At 38.6% G+C, this 19761-nt stretch overlaps 1 protein-coding gene across 7 annotated transcripts in view; it reads right to left on the bottom strand.

Annotated features, from left to right (window-relative positions):
* Positions 1 to 19761, bottom strand: part of BIRC6 (baculoviral IAP repeat containing 6) — a 173613-nt gene that overhangs the window by 153122 nt on the left and 730 nt on the right. For all 7 annotated transcript variants that reach the window (XM_082302472.1, XM_082302475.1, XM_082302476.1 and 4 more), the window contains exons 2-4: positions 4700 to 4881; positions 2158 to 2295; positions 1587 to 1780 (exon numbers count right to left, since the gene is read on the bottom strand). In XM_082302472.1, coding sequence (XP_082158598.1) covers positions 1587 to 1780; positions 2158 to 2295; positions 4700 to 4881 — 514 coding nt within the window. The remainder of the gene's footprint in view (positions 1 to 1586; positions 1781 to 2157; positions 2296 to 4699; positions 4882 to 19761) is intronic.

Below are 19761 nucleotides of genomic sequence, written 5' to 3'. Positions count from 1 at the left end.
GATACTTTCAGTGCTTTAGTAACCATTAGAAATAGCATGAATAGTTACCTATAACTCATACATAAAATTATAATTAACTATCACAGGAAAGTTACAAACTTCCCTCACTTGTGTGCTTAAAATACATCCCCAGTAAAAAATGAAAAGCCATACAATAACCTACAGGCCTTAAAAGCAGGATTAATAAAATAAGCTTCCAGGTAGCCTATTTGATCTACCAGCAGAAAAGGATCAAATACCCAAAGCTATTCTGCATCTAAGGAAGGTGGTGAATCTAGACCAAAAGAACTGCAAGAGAGTTGGATTTTTTTTTAACATGACAACTACTGCAAAAATTTGGGGTTCTTAATTAAACAGATATGAATATGCATATTTAAAAATAGTGTAAAGCAATATTTTAGGTTAACTGAATACATGGTACAACCCTCCCCACAGTCACCACTCACTACATACTATAATACTTATAAAGTTTAAACTACTAAGTCCCAAAATATGAACCCCTCTGCAACTCAGCAGTTACAGAGCAAAGAAGTTCCTCTCCTTTCCACCTTCACTCAGTGCATGTCGCTCATCTGCAACAGTACATGAGAAATGAGTATCAGTTTTTCTTTTCCCTTGACAGGATTTTGTTCTCCCAAGAACTAGGGCTGTTAGATGGAAAGGTGCCTTATTTCCTGTTTCTGCTCCTCAGTTTCAGGAGATTTTTGCTGTCTTGTAAAGGAATGGAAATATTAAAACATTTCCTGCCAAGGAAGTAATCTATTCTAGCAACACCCACATAGGAGCTATCTTAACTTGACATTATACCAGTTTAAGAGACAGATCTTGGGAGAGCTCTAATTGAAATACAATATGGTGATGCACAGGTAGAACCTGAAGGCTTGGGGAGGGGAAGTTAAGAGATGTAATCAACTTGATTAAATTATTTGAGGTATAAGAAATGATAATACATTTGCAAAATTATATTTGTATGGACACTTTCAAGAAAGAATTAATTTACAGACTTAGAAGATTTACCAGTATTCTAACTAGTTTTAGCTTATGAAAGTTAAAAGAATGGATTACTTGCCTGTGTATACATGACCACTTGGATCAGAAAGAGATGAAGCAACCATCTGATGTAAAATGTTCTCTGACCCCAAATACATACCAGGTGACTAGAGAGTTCAGAAGTAGCATATATAATGGTCTGCAAAGGTAACTTCCTAAACTTCTAAACCATAAAACATAGGTATGACTCTTTCTTGTATGAAGGAAAATGAACTGACTTCAGGATACAGTGTAATATGTATTTAATGCTGCAATTGTTATCTTTCTAAAGTATATGTTGGGATTAAGAGCAAAGTGAATTCAATTTGCCTGGCATTAAAGTTGAAACCCAGACAGTCTTGCGGCATCCATAAAGGCTTTGCTAAGTTCAGTAATATGTATGGCCCAGCGTGCATTGAACAGTTAATTAGCTGTATGTGTAAGAGCAACAAAGCACAAATAGGATTAATTCTTAGGCAAGTAAGTTAAAGCCATCTAAGAGCTTATTCTGATACAATTAAGGAGTCAAATTCATCACTTATTTTGTCTTAATGTACCTGTCCACAGATCGTCCAGGTCCCACACCCAGCTCTGGCCGTGCGCTGGGTAAGAGGTAAGATAACCTATCCATCACAGAGGATGCTACAGGTAAGGCAGCAATATTTTGATTTATCTTCTTGAGTTCATTTACAATGGCACTGGCGACAGACTTCAAAACATGATGAGGAAGGTGGAACGTAACCGTTGCCCACTAAATAAGAAAAGAAGCGTCTACATTTTAAAATTTAAACATCTAAACAACAAACAGATCACAGAAGTGTCAAAACCAAGCACACGTTACATCAAGAAATACAACAACAGACACACAAAAGCACCACATACATAACGCAAGGAAAGTCAGTAACTTCAAATTTTAAGCTCAGTTGGGTTATTAGTTGACTTTGTCAGCAAGAAACTAACCATGTTTATTCTCTTACCAAGTAAAGCTTCACATAAAAAACTAAGGAACAGATAATATACTCTACTGTCTTCAACCAAAATCCACCAGGAGTCACAGATTTTGTATGTTTCAGTGGCAGACACACAAATTAGACTTGGAAATCCATGTTAGACAGTACAAAGTCTTACCTTTGCAACTTTATGATTTGCTGCTGTTTCATGTGAGGTATTTTTTAAGCCATCCTTCAGTTGAGTGATGAACAAATCATATCCCTCTGTGCTAGAAACATCTACTTTTTCTATGCAAGCAGATAACAGCTGCTGAGCCTAAAATGCAGATTTGCAAGCAAAGTTAGCATCCATGGTGAATAACTACCACAGGAATTATGCCTGTTTCATCACACCAGGGAATGTCCTTTGCCATATCCTACTTTATCATACATTATATCAGCATAATTCCCATAAAAGATCCAGAGCTGAGTAAGATGTTCTAAATTCATAGGCCAACCAATAGGTAAACTTCAGCAATGGCAACAGCAATTACTACAAATTCCCTCAAGGACAATATTACCAAATGTTAACAAGTCAGTCATATAAGTTAAAACTGAAGATCTATTAAAGCTAGCAGTGAGGATCCATCTATTGCCCAATGCTTTCTCTTCAAAAGGATTCACTCAGCTTTAAGGACAAAAGTGAGAGCAAGAACAAAAGTCTTGACATTTTCTGAGTAGCTTTGTATCTTCAAAAAGGTAGATAATAATGAGAGCAACAACACTGCAACAAAACTAGAAATAAATTACTTAAAATGCTAATACAATGAAGCTGAAAAGCGAGGCAAAAAAACTCCCAGGCTAGTTCAGAAATTAGTTCTTAAAACTCAGAAATAATGCAGCAAGAAAAGAATGCTGTAAGCATCCATTTATAGACTTTTTCTTCCAAGTCTCATCTCTTTCGAGCTTATCCAGCTGTCGGCTAACTTCATGTTGACAGGTAAGATTTAAAAGGTATGCTTAATGTACAAGGCACAGAGTATTGTAAATCTGCTGTTAGAAGGGTTAACATCTGTAAAACATGATAGGAATTCTTTCAAGTTACAAACACAGGGAAATATTTCCCAAAGACAATGGTCAGACAGTCATTTAAACAACCACTAACTGCTCAAAACAGAATGGACCAAATGGCCCCTTGGTTATGTCCTCGGGAAATTCAGGAGAAGAAAGGCTGAAATAAGGCAAACCAATCTCCTAGCTAAGGTTGTATCAGAAGAACAACAGACAGACTGTGGTAGTTCCTAAATTTTAGTGTTCTACAGGTATTCAAAATAGCATAGAGGTTGCTCCATAACTTGTTAATGCTGACAATTAGAAATGCATAAAGGTGCACTGCACTACCAGCAGATCAAACATATTAAAAGACTACTTAAATTAAGTGCAAAAATTTGCAGAAAAGTTCTAGAGACAAACAGAAACTAAACACCCTTCCTTGAATAAAAGTTCTTGACCTTTCTATGATGAAAGAGGTGGACAGATGTGTTTGTATGACATTTGCTTAATATTCACTAAATTTTTCCAAGGTCTGGGTTACCGCCTCCTTAAAATTAAAAGTAAGAACTTAAGACGAATAATGTTTTGTCTTCTACCTCACTGATCTGGTGATGAACCTCCCAAAGATATTCCTACGGAACTCCAAATTTCTTTTTCTACAGGAAGTATCTTTACAAAGAAGTGCTGTAAATAAGGGTCTGTAAACTCTTTAGAACCAAAGAACCTTTGTGCCAAAAAACTGACATGAACTTATAGGTTGTATTGAACCATGTGAGACTGCAAGCCTGTCACAGCAGACCTTATGAAAGGAAATCCTGACCTCTGACACTTTCTTCACACTCAGCCACACATACCAAGATTCTTTAGTAACCCACAAAGGGTGTAAAAGTGATGCCAGTGGACAGCAAGCCTGCGGAACCCGGGAAGCTCTCTTCAGAGAGCTCTGTGAAACATTTTACTGCTGTTATTCCTACTCAAGTCGCATAGCTAAAAACCTCACATATAACACACATTCTTGATTCATAGGAAACACCTGTTATTCAATACTTCAGGAACACATAAATAATTTACATCAATTCTGAGGATAAACAAATGCAACAAATCTTAAGCATTACACTCTAAGCAGAAATGTCTACATTAGCTTCTCTTAAAGTGATACTAAATGCTCAAACCACGAAGTACTGTGTTACAGCTGATCCAAACATAAAAGGGAAGCCAGGTTTGCACAGAAAAAAGTCTTTTGTTAGGCCAGCCGACCTTGCTAGAAAACTTAAGATTCCGGCACTAATTCTTCACATGAAGAAACACCGTATTACCTGACTTTGTCTTTCTTTCCCTGAAACAACAACAACATAATCAGGGATACCTAACAGCCCAGACTGATTCCTAGAAGTGTATATAGATTCCATACACAAGCACTGACAAAGGTGGGGAACTGAGTTCTTATCTGTGGTCACTAAAAAGTTCTTTCATCTGAAATAATGTAGTCTTGAGGCATGCTCTTATTTGTTTGAGATACAGGTAACTGTGAAAAGCTACGGCCCTATGACAGGTAATAACTAAGAAACTTTTCCGTTACATGGTGTTAATGTCACTCTAGAAACCCAGAGACAAATATCTGGTTTCAGTACTTCTGACACAGGTATTTACACACCTCTTTTTGTTCCCCCCCCCCCCCCATATCTTACCTCTGTAACTGGCAATTCAAGCTGAACCACGTCATCTTGTTTTGAAACAGGCGTTTGCAGAGCTGTGTCTAACAGTAAGATACCATTCAGATCTTTCCTACATCCTACTGCGTAATCGTCCACAAAGATAACTTTATCCACAGCAGAAATATACTGGCATTTCACCCGTCCACCTGGTTTAGCTATAAAGGGAAAGACAAATGCAAGATCTAATTAGAAAAATGCTTTAATAGAAAAGACCTCTAATTTCTTTTTAGGAAAGTAATGTAACACTTCGGCAAAATCTTTACTTCTTGAGATGATCAAAACCTAGCATTTTAGCTACCACAACTTTCACCAAGCTTTTATATTTCCTACATTAAAAAACAAACTACCAAAATCTGTGCATCCCATCAATAACTACAACCATTTTATTCCTACAGTGGAAGTCATTACTTGAAGTCCTCCTCCTACCAGGAGACCAAAACTAGTGTTTTCAAGCTTAATGCAGATGCCTGGTGTACTTGATACTAGCTGACAGTCAATAATAAGAACTAAATTGTACAAATCAGCATGAACACTGAGACAAAATTGCTAAATTACCATAGATTTATAAACACCATTTCATCAAGCAAAACAATAGTTAAACTTCTCAAAACTAAGTACAGCACGCAACATGTACCAATGTGGTGTGTGTTCCTTGAGACACTACAACAGCTCATTTCTGCTCAGTGCTGCACATGTGATGTCAGTAACAGGTTTGAAAAGTTTGGTGAAGGTAGAGGAAGACTGTCAGCAGATAAATAAGGAAAGGTTGTGACAATGGATATTATCCCCCAAAATGTTTAATGTTACTCAACACTATTACACGTCTAAAGCTGGCTTGACTGCAGAACTAAACGTAATTCATGTAAAATGCTACCTGCATAGAAGGTAAACTGCTTTCAATCACTGACAGTGTAAGCTGCCACTCCAGAAACGGACTGTGTGTGCTATAAATATAGGGACACATTCTCCAATGGCAGCTGAAAATGCTGGATCGTCAACATAGATGTCTTCCTGTTGCACAGGAACAGGAGTTTCGTTAAATTTTGCATTAGTCATGTCCTGTCCATGTTCTCCTCTTTCCTCAGGCACTGGATACTGTTTTTATTATAAATAATTTAAAAATCACCATTTTGGTAGCTAGCATACAGTAAAACATCCAGGTAAGGACACCTACATAATTCTGTCATCTTCACACTTTGATAGAGTTAAACAGAAATTAAAACTTCTGGAAATATAGGGCACATGAATCTGACCACATTACATTTGTGGTATCCTCTCTTTGAAAATGCAGGTCAAGAACAGTTGTCAGCTGCTCTTCCCACCAAGATTTTGGAAACAATGACTCATATACTCGCAAAACAAAGGACGTATGCCCTTGCCTGCATTAAGTATACTGCAACTGTAATCACTGATATAGCAGTCAGAAACACTTCAAGAGTCCGGAATCACTTGATAGTTATGAAGTCTTTGGTCCCTGCTCACCAAAAAAGGTTTCTCTGAATGGCAAATCAACTAATTTCAAACTGTGTTTTTGCGAATACGCTGGAGTTCTTCACACAAGACTTTCTACAGCCAACACAGCTGCAGGCAAGGAAGTAAATAATTCTACAGGAACGTAACAGTTTTGACAAAAATTCAAATACGTGTTTTAATATCTTTATAAGTTTCAACAATGTACTGGAAACTATTATGCAAATAAACTGAATGGTATCTGATGCACTAGACTAGAAACCTCGGCATGATGGTGGGTGCAAGACTGTCCAAATGTGATCCAAGGGATGGATCACTACAGGACACTTTCTTTATCCTATCACTTCTCTCCTTCTCCCTCCCAGAAAAAATGGGAAAAGCAGCTCACCCTTTCTGTCAGTGCCAACACCATGAACACTTTCTTTTGCACTTTCCTTTTTTCCTGTCAAGCACAGGAGTATGCTCATGCCCTGTGACTAGGAGTTCAGCAGTGTGTAGGAGCCCCAGTCAGTGTGGCTTTCCAGGCTAGACCATTCTTATTTTATCATTTCTGTAGTGATGTTAATGAAATCTCATGTCTAACGCAGCAAACTGCTAATATCCTTTGAGTAAATGGTCCAAATCTTCAGAAGCCAATGAATATTACTAACGAGGCAGATAACGTAGTATTTCTACTCCATTACAAAACAAAAGAAGAAGTTGTAACTACAGAACAAGAAATATATTGCCTACCAGCTGTGATTTTCCCTGTGCTGGCTAATGGTTGGTTACATTGACAGAAAGATTGGCCAAATTCTCTCTAGAAAGTTATTTACAGTTGCTGGTTTTATTTTATTTGAGGCACATAAAAACAAAACAAGCTCCCTTAGCCTAAGTCGATGGAGTTTCAAGGAAATTATTTGATCAATATTTAGTATTGTTCCAAAACCCAGAGAAACACATTCTGTAACTGACTAGTTTACACTGAATAGCCTCTGAGTTGCCAAGAAGCTTTTTTGCCAACAGGAGTTTAATTTTACAAGTACACGAAACACATTTCAAGATGATTCTAATACTAGTCACATACTACAACACAGTCTACATATGGCTGACCATATGATTATAATAATAGATTGAGAACCAGGAAACCAAAAAATTTAAAAGTCACCACTACAGGGGTAGTAACCTAGAAGTTATGCCTAGAAAAGTTAAAACATCCTCAAAGCATTGTTAGAAGTGTCCTTTCTAACTCAGGATCAATATTTTACAATCTGCCAAAGGACTCTGCCAATACCCTTTGAAAAACATACTGGTGCCACTCTACCATTATGTCCTGCCTGTCCAGCTTGACTAAGTTTACTAGCAATAAATAGTGATCTGCATCTTCACAAACCACAGCTCAAAAGTTTCACGTAAAATCACTAAATTACTTAAGGTAGATCATCAAAACCCAACTGTTACTCTCATTTTAGCCCCAATTTCTTTGGCTGTAATTTATTTTGGGTGGTAGGAAAAGAAACAGTCATTCAAAGTTTCTAATGATTTTGCTTTTCAGTCTTGGCACAAGTGAATCATAGCTTCTCCCAGTATCTCCAGCCTATCTGCTTAGGATTAAAAAAAAAACAACTCACGAAGAAGTCATTAAACCTTTTGTCAGTTCCTACGAGGAAACCTGGCAGGCTGCTAGCAAGCTAGAAGTGCAAATCCAATAGCATATTACATTATGGTATGTCATCTATTACAACATAAAAACTTAAAACCAAACAAACATCAGACTGCAGAAATTAAGAACCTAAGAAAAGGAACATTTCATCACCTCCACCTTCTTTGTTTCAAACAATAAGAGAACAGCGACCAGCAATTTCCTGTGATCAAAATCTGACCTATGAGACTATTACAGAAAACAAACTTGTTTGGGGAATTCATACCAGTCTAAGCAGCATCCGTTGTGCCCCCTTGCCTGTGGGCATTAAGATGAACCAAACCAATTAGAGAATTAGCCTTGCGTTTCAAGGAGCAGAACAACAAAAAAGTTTGTCTCCATCTCTCTGCTAAAGACAGATTCAGCCTCAAAGCTATAGAGCTTAAGAGAAGTGGCTGTCACCTGAAAATGCTTGGCCACCATCATGAAGAGATGTAGATTAATGCAGGCAGTAACACCTTTATCTTTTGTGGTATTGAAAAAAAGTTAATTCACCTAGAAAATTGCTAGCCAGGAATGGTACTAAAACATATCAAAGTCAGTAATTTTCTTGACAAGAAGCTCCCAATACAGAGCAAGAAAGCCCCTCCAATAGGTTCTAAATTACAGTAAACTAACACTTACCTGCAGCTATAAAGTGAGAGTGGTAAACACATGCATTATAGCACTAATTCCATAATGCAAAGATCAAGTCCAATCAAACATCTAAAGGAACATTCATAACTTTGATCTATGGATGCCACTAGGTCTTTAAACTAAGAATTAAAGTAACATTTTTGGAGAAACAGAAATCCCATTAGCCCAGCAGAGCTGATACATTATGTGCACCAATACTGGTTTCCGTATTTTCAATTTAAACTAAAATATCTAAACAGTATCTCAGTACTCCTTTCAAAATACTGCAAGCATGGGAAAAACAAATGAATGAAGTTTCAGGAGATCAAAAACTCCATCTAATCCATTTATTTTGTACCATAAGATTTGAGCATCAAGCTACTTAAAGAGAATCCAAAACTCAAGAAAAGGCCGTGTTAGTGAACAGCAAAACTATCCTTTCCATTTGAGACAAAAACACTTCCAGGTAGAACCTCACTCAGCTACTTCTCATACATTTTTCACATGTACCTCGGATTAAAAAAACTTTAGATATCAGTTGTCCTCACTTGCTACAAGGCAGGTGCCTTTCCTATTGCTACCACTTCATGTGATCACAAAACCAACTGAAAGTTAGCAAGTATAACACTTAATTATAAGCTAGCTAAGCAACACATCTGCCAAGGCAAGCGTATCAGAACACTTGCAGTTTGAGGAAGTTCTGCAGTATAAATAAAAAAAAAAAGAAAACTCTGTCAAAGTTCACCTTGCTGTCTTAACTTGCTGTATTTGCAGGAGTCTATTTTGAACTAATACTACAGAAAATCACAACTATGAACAAATTGCAATGGGGTCACACAGAAGAGGATAAAGAGTAAATCATTGCAAGTCTGGTCTAAAAATAAAGTTGTCTCCAAATTATTTCACATCAGTGGCTCCCAAATGAAACAAAGACATGGTGGTTATGAGCACTTGGGAACACCATAACAAGAAGCTGTCCAAGGCATGGCCAAATCAGGTCATGACTGCTCCTAATTACTGAATTTATCAGTTAGAGATTCTCCCTTGTTCCTCCTCTTCTCCTCCCCATGTACATCCCCCGTGGGTACTTCCACAGTGTAGTTTTATCTTCCAGGTCCAGGCCCAGCCCCTTATTTCCACTAAATATCACCTCACCAAAGCAGTCTGCAGCCATCACAAAAGCACTCCATGAGCCCCTCCTTTCCACAAAACAAAAACACACTCAAACTTGAGGAAAGGATAGAAAGGAAACTATAAGATGAACACAAGTTCAAGTTCCTATTTTAGGCAAGTTACATAAATAGCTTAAACCAGGTATACACAAGCAACATTTTCTCTTTTAGATTTCACTATATACACACAACTTCATCTGCCACATCACCTGGAAGAGCTGTCCAAAATGACTGAGTAAAGAAAAAACACACTAGAGCTAAAGCAGGAAAGAAAACTAAAAATGTTCTCCAAACAGCAAGAATATTGAAGGAGACAAATACAAGTGCCTTCAAACTCACTTATTTGCCAAAACTGGATTTAGTTAATAAAAAACAAGACACGTGATCTAAAGTTCATCTTTTCCTTTGGCAACAAGCAGGACAGAGTTGCTTCAGTATCAGTTTCATTATATGATAGCTGGTTTTAATAATCCTTATTAATAGGAAGATGTGTTATCTGGGCCAAAGCACTGGAGACTGCCACATGAATATTAACTAGATGTGTCTGCTCAAGCAACCACTAACAGAAACTAACACTAACACTTAAAAGGTTTCAGAACATAAACAAAACCCCACTGAGATCAAGACAGTTCGTATCTCACTCTCTTTGCAGGCACAGTCTTCTTCCACTCTACAGATTCAAAATGAGAGTGAATCAGCAGGCAGACACTGGTGAGCTCTTTGTGCCTGTGCTCTTTGGGTGGTTTCAGATCTCCATGTATCTGACATCACTGCCACCTTGTAGGTACAGAACACAGCTGCTCACAGAGCTTTACGCCGTTATCCCAAGAACAAATTAGGAGACATTTCACAAGGCATTCTAGAATCCTTCCTGCAAGCCCCGGTAAACTGTGAAAATGTAAGTCTCTACAATTCTTCTGCAAACACCTTACAGAGGGCACATTCTTCCTCAAAATTTTTCTTAAATTGAAAGATGATTAAAAAATTCAGGAAAGTTGTCTTTCAAAAAGTGCAGACAGACAGATTCCACAGCTTCCACCCAGAATCAGACGCAGGCAAGGAACACTTCACAGCTCAGTAACAGGAAGTTCCCGTTCTTCAAGTGCTAGTCCCATCACAGCATTTCACAACAAAGAAACTTTGCCAGATGAAATTTTACTACCAGTTCCTCTTTTGGTCCCTAAAGTGGCATCTGAGTTCACCCATTATGTATCTTGCAGTCTCTGCAACAGGAGAAAACATCTCCACATATGGCACTTTTTGAACTCCCGAGACTGTCTGCAGGAAATGGTTTAGCTTCTCCCCCTTCCAAGCCCCAATATTGTAAGGAGATTCCAAGACATCATGCTGGGAGAAGCAGCTAGTTCTCAAAAGCAGATGGGTGGGTTATAAGACAAGTGAAAAACATTGTCACGTGCAAAGTTAGTCGTTAAGGATACAACACTTAGCTGGCAGCCAGTTATGAATGGCATTCAACAAAGCTTGATATATGGTTCACTACCTTCATCAATGGCTTGGATGGTGGGACAGGCTGCACCTTTATTTAGACTGTGGATGACACCAACAGAAGATGACTGAGGGCAACTGATGCATTAAACGGCAGGGCTGCCTTTTACAAGGATCTCAGAAAGACAGAGGAATGGCTCGACACTGATCTCCTGCTGTTCAATGAAGACAAATGCAAAGTGTTAAACCCAGAATGGAATATAACCCCATACATCAAGAGAAGCTGGGGACCAATTGTCTGGGTGGCAACCCAACAGGAAAGAACTTGGGGATCCTGATGCACAGGCAGAACATGAGGCAGCAATGCATCCTCTCAGCAACAGTTACCATAGAGGGAACCACAGGAAAAGATCAGTCTCCTCTAATCAGCAATAAGCCCACATCCAGAACACCACTTCCATCTTTGCTCCTCCGCCTGAGATATCAGGACATAATGTGAGAGTCCCATGAAGGGGGGTACTAAAAAGTTAAGAGGGCTGGAACATACAACATGTGGGGAAAGACTAAGATGACTGGGCTTGTTTAGCCTGCAGAAAAAAAGGTTTAGGAGAAAATCTGAAAGCAGTCTTCCATTACTGCAGCAGTAGTTCAAAAGCTATTTTAGACTGCTGAGTTACTACCTATCTTTCTCTTTTGGACATTACTTTAAAAAAAAGTACTGAACAGAGAAGCAGCCACAGTGGATCAGAGAACAATGCTCACAGCAGCACATTTTGTCCAAGACAGTGGTCTAAACCAAGTGGTTAGTGAAGAATTTAAGAAAGGTAATCTACACAATGGTTCTTTCCTGTAACACTCCCAGCCCCAGTCAATCTGTGCTTAGGGACCTTCTGTGCCAAAAGGGATTTCAGTTATTATAGCGAGCTTTGATAGGTTTTTCTTCCATCACTTTGTCCAACAGTGTTGTAATTCCACAAGCATATAGCATCCACAATGCCCTGCAGCCAGGAACTCCGTATTTTACTATTTCGCACAGTTACTTCTTGGATGCCCTCCACTCCTGCACTTGAATAACCAACTCCCAATTTTCATTATTCACATGCTCTCACTCTCTTACCTCCCCATTCCAAATCATCCCCATCATCTTTTTCAGACTGAATACTGTTTCACTTACATAAAACAGTCCACACCTTAAGTTTCTACTTCTGTTACATGCTTTTTGAGACAGAAATACAGCACACATAGAGACATTGAAAAGGACATATTATTAGCTGAGTTCTTGACAACTTCTCTAGCATTTGCTTATACAGCAACTACTGAGCATTAAGATGGTATTTCATATTCCTAGCACAACTCCAAAATCTCATTCTGGCATTATGAGTTAGTTCAGACCCCAGTACCCCAGGCTAACACTCCACTAAATTCTTACAAGTATTTCAAGTTTATTAAATGCATTCTCACAATGTCCTACTAATTACTTCTACACAGGGAAGCTGAAGTAGAACAGACTAGATTCATGCACGTTTAATTTATATTTAAAAGTGAAACTATTCTTTAGGATGTCTTTTCAAATTCTTCAGAGAAGCTGGCAAAATTAAAAGGCCTTGTGTATTTTAAACACTTATTTGCATCATAAGAGTATTTCAACATGGTGATCACTTAAGTTAAACCTGAGTTCTGTAACTAAAGAGGGACATTCAGAAAAGCTACCTCAAGCCTGGCCTTGCCAGATGCCTTCTGTAGGTACTGGGAAGCAGGTTCCTCCACAGTTTCAGAATAAGGCCTTTTCCTTTCTCATTTTGGCACGGGTAGAGATTATTTACTGGAAAATGCTGGTCTTATGACTTCTGACTCACAAACACTATAGGAAACTGAACAGGAAAAATCCACTATTAAAAAAAGTTTATCAAGCAGTGTTACATATCATTTACATCACAACATAAATCTAGGATCCTGCAGAAGACAGGTCAGCTAAGTCTACCACAGCATTTCTCCACATTAGCCACAGTGCCTTCTTGTTGTCCAATTAAACACTCATTTCCAGTCTTCACTGCCATCTTCCCAGCTTCCTAGTTCCCTAACCCTTTCCCCATTGTCATTCAGGCACTCCGTCATAGTTCTCAGTCCCACCCTTCACCCTCCCAGCTCTTCCTTTCAATACGGAGTTTTTCACAAATCTTTGTAGCCTGTGGCCCAATAAACAGAGTTTACCAAACTGTTCTTCAGCTGCCAAATGCAATGATGAGATCCTGATTGCTTCACGCTCAGTCAGATCAGGGAAGTGCAGTGGTTCAAACAGCTTTCCCTTCCCAAACTGTACACGGGACTGAAGAACTGCTGACAGACCGTACGCTATGCAAGCCTTCATTAACCAGCACTTGTGATTAGATGTTTTCACTAATGCTACCAGTTTTCAAGACACCTTAAGCAAAGTCCCTCTTAAATCACACACTAAAAAGTTATCAATACTCACTGAATGGCCCTAGCAAATACCTCAAGAAAATTTTAAACACAATACTGTTTATACTGATGTGACAGATAAGTTATTATTTCCATAATTTTACACTTTTAAACTTGTTATGCACAATGTTTATTGTCTATCATCCTCATCTGTGGAGTGCTCTTTCCCCAACATGCACAGGAATCTTCAAAATAAATGTTCTGCAGACTTCCTGTCTACTTTTTCACTAGCAGCGTTCACTGGGTCCTTACCAAACCTTGATACTCTTCCCAAAGACAAGGCAGCAAAGGACTTGCAAGTGTTAGTATTCATGTGTACTTCAAAAATGAAAGAACTCAGAGCAATAGCTGCTTTTTTTTGAAACCTTTACTTGGTGACAAGCACTCATCTGGTGACTGCAAGCAGTCGGTGCAATTAAGAGAGCATTAACTATTTAAAGGAGAGCTTTCTAACAGCAGAAAGCAATACTGTGGCATCACTTAAGAGCCATCGGGAAAGTGAACTGACCCATGTGTACATTTTTTATTTACAAATTTTTAAAAAATGGTGAGAAGTTACTGATCCCACTGGAACAAACATGCAACAAGCTATCTCGCAACATGACCTGGGACAGTCTGATACACTCAAAGGTTGTCCATAAGTACAGATGATTGCAAGCCTCACCTCCATCTTCAAGATAGCCTAAGAAACACTTTTCAAATATGTCACACTGTTCAGGGAAAATTAAAGAATGCTTATAAAAGCAAGGATGGACAGCTTTGTTTCCTGATTTGAAAGTAACTTGGAAAGAAAAACTGAAATAACAGATCAACACCATACCAAAACAATCAGAACTAATCATTATTAAAAAAGAATTAAAGTGAATCTTCATCTAGGACAGATTTTTCTTATATTCTGTCTTATAAAACTCTAGATGTTCTATTTCACTTAAGTTATGGATACCAGTGCAACAATGACCATAAAAAACGTAATTATAAACAGTGTAACTGAAGTCTCAGAAAGTGGTTCTACTGGGCCAGCTAACATTATGGTGGGCTGCCAGAAAGGACCAACTTTAGGACAAGACAGTATGCTAGATCCAAACCACTGATCACCAGGATGTTCAGAATAGTAAAAAGATCAGGCTTTTAAAGATTACTAAGGCTGGGCAATCAGTAAAAGCCTTCTCCATGCTTTCATTACTTTAAGTCCAACAGAGATTCACCTGCTTTTTTTCCATAATGTTTTGGACTTGAACTATCAGTTACCTGTCAGAATACATTTCTGCCAAGTTTCTTCTACATCTTACACAACACGGTAAACAACATAACTGGGATCTGAGCTGAAGGGTTTATCACATAGACATATTAAAAACTGTTTTGACCAAAATTGCATAATAATCAGCACTGAGGTGAAAGTCAGTTTTTTCCCTGAGAAACCTCCATATCAATGAGAAATGCCTTAACTACCTGTGAGACAATTAGGGCAGGAAGTCAAAGTTCAAATCGCTGATACAAATCCCAGCACAGTGTTTCCTCTCCAGGTCACTACAAAGCATTTCAGGATTTATCTTCCTGCAGAAGACCTTTTTCAAGGTTCATATGCAGAGGTGTAGGAAATTTCTGATTATCTGACATTAAAGCATTCTGCAGCCTTTAATATTGCACTGCTGTTGCAATGACAGCCATGAATCCATTGGTCCAGATATGAATGATCTGTCAATAAAATGAAAAAATGTTTCGTGATCATGCATGGCAACATAACATATTGCCTGCATTGCTGCCTGTTATAACTTCTGAATCCCTGCATGAAACATACACATGCAAACATCCCTTTAAAACCATGTGAAAAGAAAAGATCTCTAATTTTACTCTATTGTAGCTTCTGCAGAAGATAATCCGGATGTGCTTCAACAGAGCTTGGAAATACCAATTAACAGCATCTTGACAGTCTGGCAAGACGCTTGGTAAGTAAGAAGAGATATCTGACATACTCTGATTGAGGTAGCAGACAAATGGAGCTCACAGCAGCCTAGAGTCTTTGCTAGTATAAAACACTGAACTCAAATCTAAGAGTTCTCCTATTCTGTTTTCTCAAATGCTTAAGGCATCTCATGAATGATCTTAAGATCACATAAATCAATGAAATTATCTCTTTAAAAAGTATTTCACCCAGATTAGCAGTCACCCAAGTATGCTCAAATCCAAGGTAGGCTGCAGCAGATCACTAGAATTGACAATATTCTCTACGTGATGAGAAATTCTGTATTAAAAGCAAGGGGCTTCATTATTATCTTTGTTTCATAATGGAACAGAAGAATGTAAGAAACAAAAAGATGGAAGAAACTCGCCCCAATTTTGAGGAACGAAGGAGAACTTGAGCAGTACTACAACTGAGCTTCAAACAGCTGAAACTGTTGATGGTGTCTTCAAATAAGTGTAGAACTGGACGATAGTATCCCAACAGTTTCTCCTTAAAGATTATTACAAGAAGCGTAAATTCCCTCTATGACTTCCAAGTTGCAAAAAAGAATCTTTCCCTCTTGTTTTGCCTTTTGCATCACATGGAAAAGAATCAGAAAGATACAGAGCTGGATACCCCTTGAGAGATTTCCAAGCCACTATAATTTGAAGTTAGACAGCTAAAGAAAAACATGACTTCCCAAAAGGGAACTCTGACAGGAATGCAGTGGTGTTGAACTTGCTGGCACAGGTGAGCCTCCTGGGCTGGGATCTATTTACTTCTAAATTCTTCTGACAGAGGAAGAGCCCTTGAGGGACTCTGATGATAACGCAGAATCTCTGTTTCCCCTGCAGGAACTGGTATATATGTACCAAGAACAGATCCTTCCCCTACAGATTCAGAAGTCTGTATTTTGATTCCTGTTAGGGCCTCTACAGTAATTTAGAAGGCCTTAGCTACAAAACACTGCATTTTGGCAAAAGAGGCTCTGAAGTTACTGCTACACCAAACCAATCTAGAAATACCTGCTGGAACATTCAAGATGGTCACTGTCCATCTGACAGTACATTTTAGATTCTTATTCTAATCCTGCCCAAGCTTCTCTGGGAATCACCGTACTCTCCCAGTTCAGGCAGTTTTCTTATTTGTAAATAGAAGGAACTGATAAATCAAACACCTCTATGAACACTAAAAGAGCCACTCAAGACTATTCGGGAAGTTTGTTTAGATTCTTCAGGGGTTTTTTTGGCTGGCTGTTTTGGTTTGCTTCTTTTGAAGCCCAGGAAAAGACTCATCTTTAGTGCTGTATTTGGAGATTGCTCATTTATGCTTTTTGGCTACCAGTGTTCAACTTGAAACTAAAACCACAGAAATATTTAAATATCTAAGAGGGAAAATAAAGTACTTGATAGACTTGCATGACAGATTCAAAAGTAGTCCTGACTAACCACTACTAGCAAATAAACAGAAATGCAGAACATCCAGAAATTACATGAATTCTCCTTGCACTCCCAGTCTGGTTCTCTGAAATGCACAGTGTGCATGCAACAGTCTTGACAGAATAGAAAGGACAACCTTGTGACCGGGTAAGACAGAGCTTAATGTTAGTGTCACCTGATTTTCCCCCTACTTTTATGCACTACAGCGCTCTGGGCTGTTGCAAATGATCACCTGGTCCTTTTGAATAGGCCTACAGGGCTCATACTGGAAACAGATTAAAGATGATTACACACTTTCAAGAGACAGAGCTGCTGAATATTCGACATGGTATAATAATAACCATAATCCACACTGAATTCCTACAGACTGGGCTCAGAAGAACAATCCCTGGATCACCACATACATTAGATCAATGATGTTCACATGAGGAACTGAAGCACACAGACCACATCCTAGTGTCTGGACCCGATCTATAACTGAACTGTCTTTTGGCTGTGATTCTTCTGCCTTGCTCTTTTACACACCGAAGAGCAATCTGCATTTCTGTTCTAACGAAGGCAGCCTCCACTGCTCTACCACATTCAGCATTCCACAGGTTCAATCTTTTCACAGAGAATGAGCTCAAAGCTTAATATATATTTCCGCAGTGAACTGTGACTGCAAATACAAAACACACTGAGGCTTGGTGGTGTTTCTTTTTCTCCCCTATCCTGCCTTGATAGGCGATTCTTTTCCTGGCTCTGCTTTCTAGAAAGAGGCCAGCTACACTTTGTTTTTCTTTGGGTAACAAGCAACAGCATTTCTGTCCAACATAAATCTTTTGGCAAGGCAGAAGACCTGCAGCCTCAATTACCAAGGAGGACAAGCAGTCTCCCAGGAGAAGCAGTTTTAATTCCTAGAGACTCTATTTTTAGTTATAGCACCAGAAGTCCCTGAAGCAACAATATCCTTTGACCTGTCATTTATGGCAGGGGAGGGAGCAGGGGCAGAGCTGATCTACAGGTCTGAGTGTCCAACTACTACTATCTTACATTAAAAGAGCTCATGCTGTACAGTGCAGGCAGACATCAGAGCAGCTAAATTCCCTTCTCCTTCTCCTCCCAAAGACGGGAGGAAGAGAAAGAGAACAAGAGTGAACAGCACTGCTAATAGCCGCAACAGACACCAACCACTGAGATGAACCAGATTTCTGACAGGCATGCCAGTTTAAATCTGTAAGAAAATTCATCTGAAGTTTTTTCAAACTAAACTAAGGTTACCATTTTTTTTTTCCAGTAATATAATCATCAGCTCTACTGCACAGATAAAATTTGGGTAGATTGCAAGCAATTCTGTTGTTTTATGTGAGGAGGAGTAGAACCCATCTTTTACAGCCATGCTGTCACAGAGAAGACTGACACTAAAGGAAGTATACATGACTGAATGTACGTAGCAGAAGCAAAGCAATATGTTATTTTCAAATAGTTACTATTTAGGGGAGAATTGCCATTAGCATTTTGAATACTGAGTCAAATTCTTCTCCAAGGATTCTATCACAGCAAAGTGTAGAATCACTTTGATTTACAGTTCACTTCCTTTTCTGTATCTGAGAATTAAACATCTCCTACACCGACAGCCAATTACAAATTAAGTTCTCTATTTATGCCCTCTTCATCTGCAACTTAAAAGCAATTATAAAATTCCTGCAATAGCTTGAAGAAAAGAAAGTTATTAATAAAAGAAGCACTTTAGGAGACAACATGGTAGAAGGGAATAACAGAAGCAGAGTGATCTGAATCCTGAACAATGCAGGAAACATCACACGAGACCCTAATTCTCCATGCAAGCAACTGACAACAAAAGCAGGTGACACCTTCTTAATAATTCCCCAAACCCTCTGTTTTTTTTTTCAATTGCCCCAAATGCTTAACCTTTACATACAATGTACCAACTTTGAGTTATGAAAGGAAATCAGCAATTTTTGTCCCGTACTCTTCAGTTTGACATTGCAATACAGTTACTGGTTTTCAAGGTGAAAGTGTACATACTGCCTAAGCTATGGCATTCCCATGCAGTTCTTGGCATTACTGTACCATGTCCAGGCAGCAAACAACCTTTCACCACCGCCACTCAGCAAAGCAACATCTTATTAGCAAGACAAAACTGCAAGGAGAACCTGAACATGGATGTACACAACTGGTAAGAAGCCTATCTTTCTATTCCAAGGGCGGGACTCACAAGGAGACAACCCTACCCACCACCAATACTCTGACAAGTGCCACAATTTAAAAGCCATTAATGAACAAGGAACAAAAACCGTTAATGGCATATGGATCTTTTTCTACAGAGCAGCCAGTTTACTAACAGTGCAAAAACACTAATGATCAACAAATGAAGTTACTTCATAGTTATGGAGATGCTACAGTCTAACCCTCCACAAAGCCAGTACACAATCATGCCTCCTGAACATAATAGCAGGGATATGGTTACTACTGCCTGAGACAGCCAAGACAGTCAACACCCCAAGGAACTACCCAAATACATACAAAAACATATCACCAAGTAACTTCATGAAGGATTCTGATCTTAAATAGTTTTAAGCCATAGAACAAATGACACTTTTAAGCAGTAAACCTTCTTAAAAAAACAGAGTAAAGCTCAATAAATAAATTAATACAGTATCACATATCAGTAAGAACTAGAGCTATGCCTGTCCTGCCTAACATGCTGCTTCTAAATCTTTGGAAGGTTCAACGTTACGTGATCCACACCACCACCTGCAAAACCCAAACTAAAAAATACAACCCTATACATCGCAGCCTTCCATCCC

The sequence above is a fragment of the Coloeus monedula genome (assembly GCF_965178545.1).
Source record: "Coloeus monedula genome assembly, chromosome: 2".
In the NCBI taxonomy this organism is placed as follows: Eukaryota; Metazoa; Chordata; class Aves; order Passeriformes; family Corvidae; genus Coloeus; species Coloeus monedula.
Note: the sequence above shows the minus strand (reverse complement) of the source record. Positions and strands in the feature narration are given on the sequence as shown.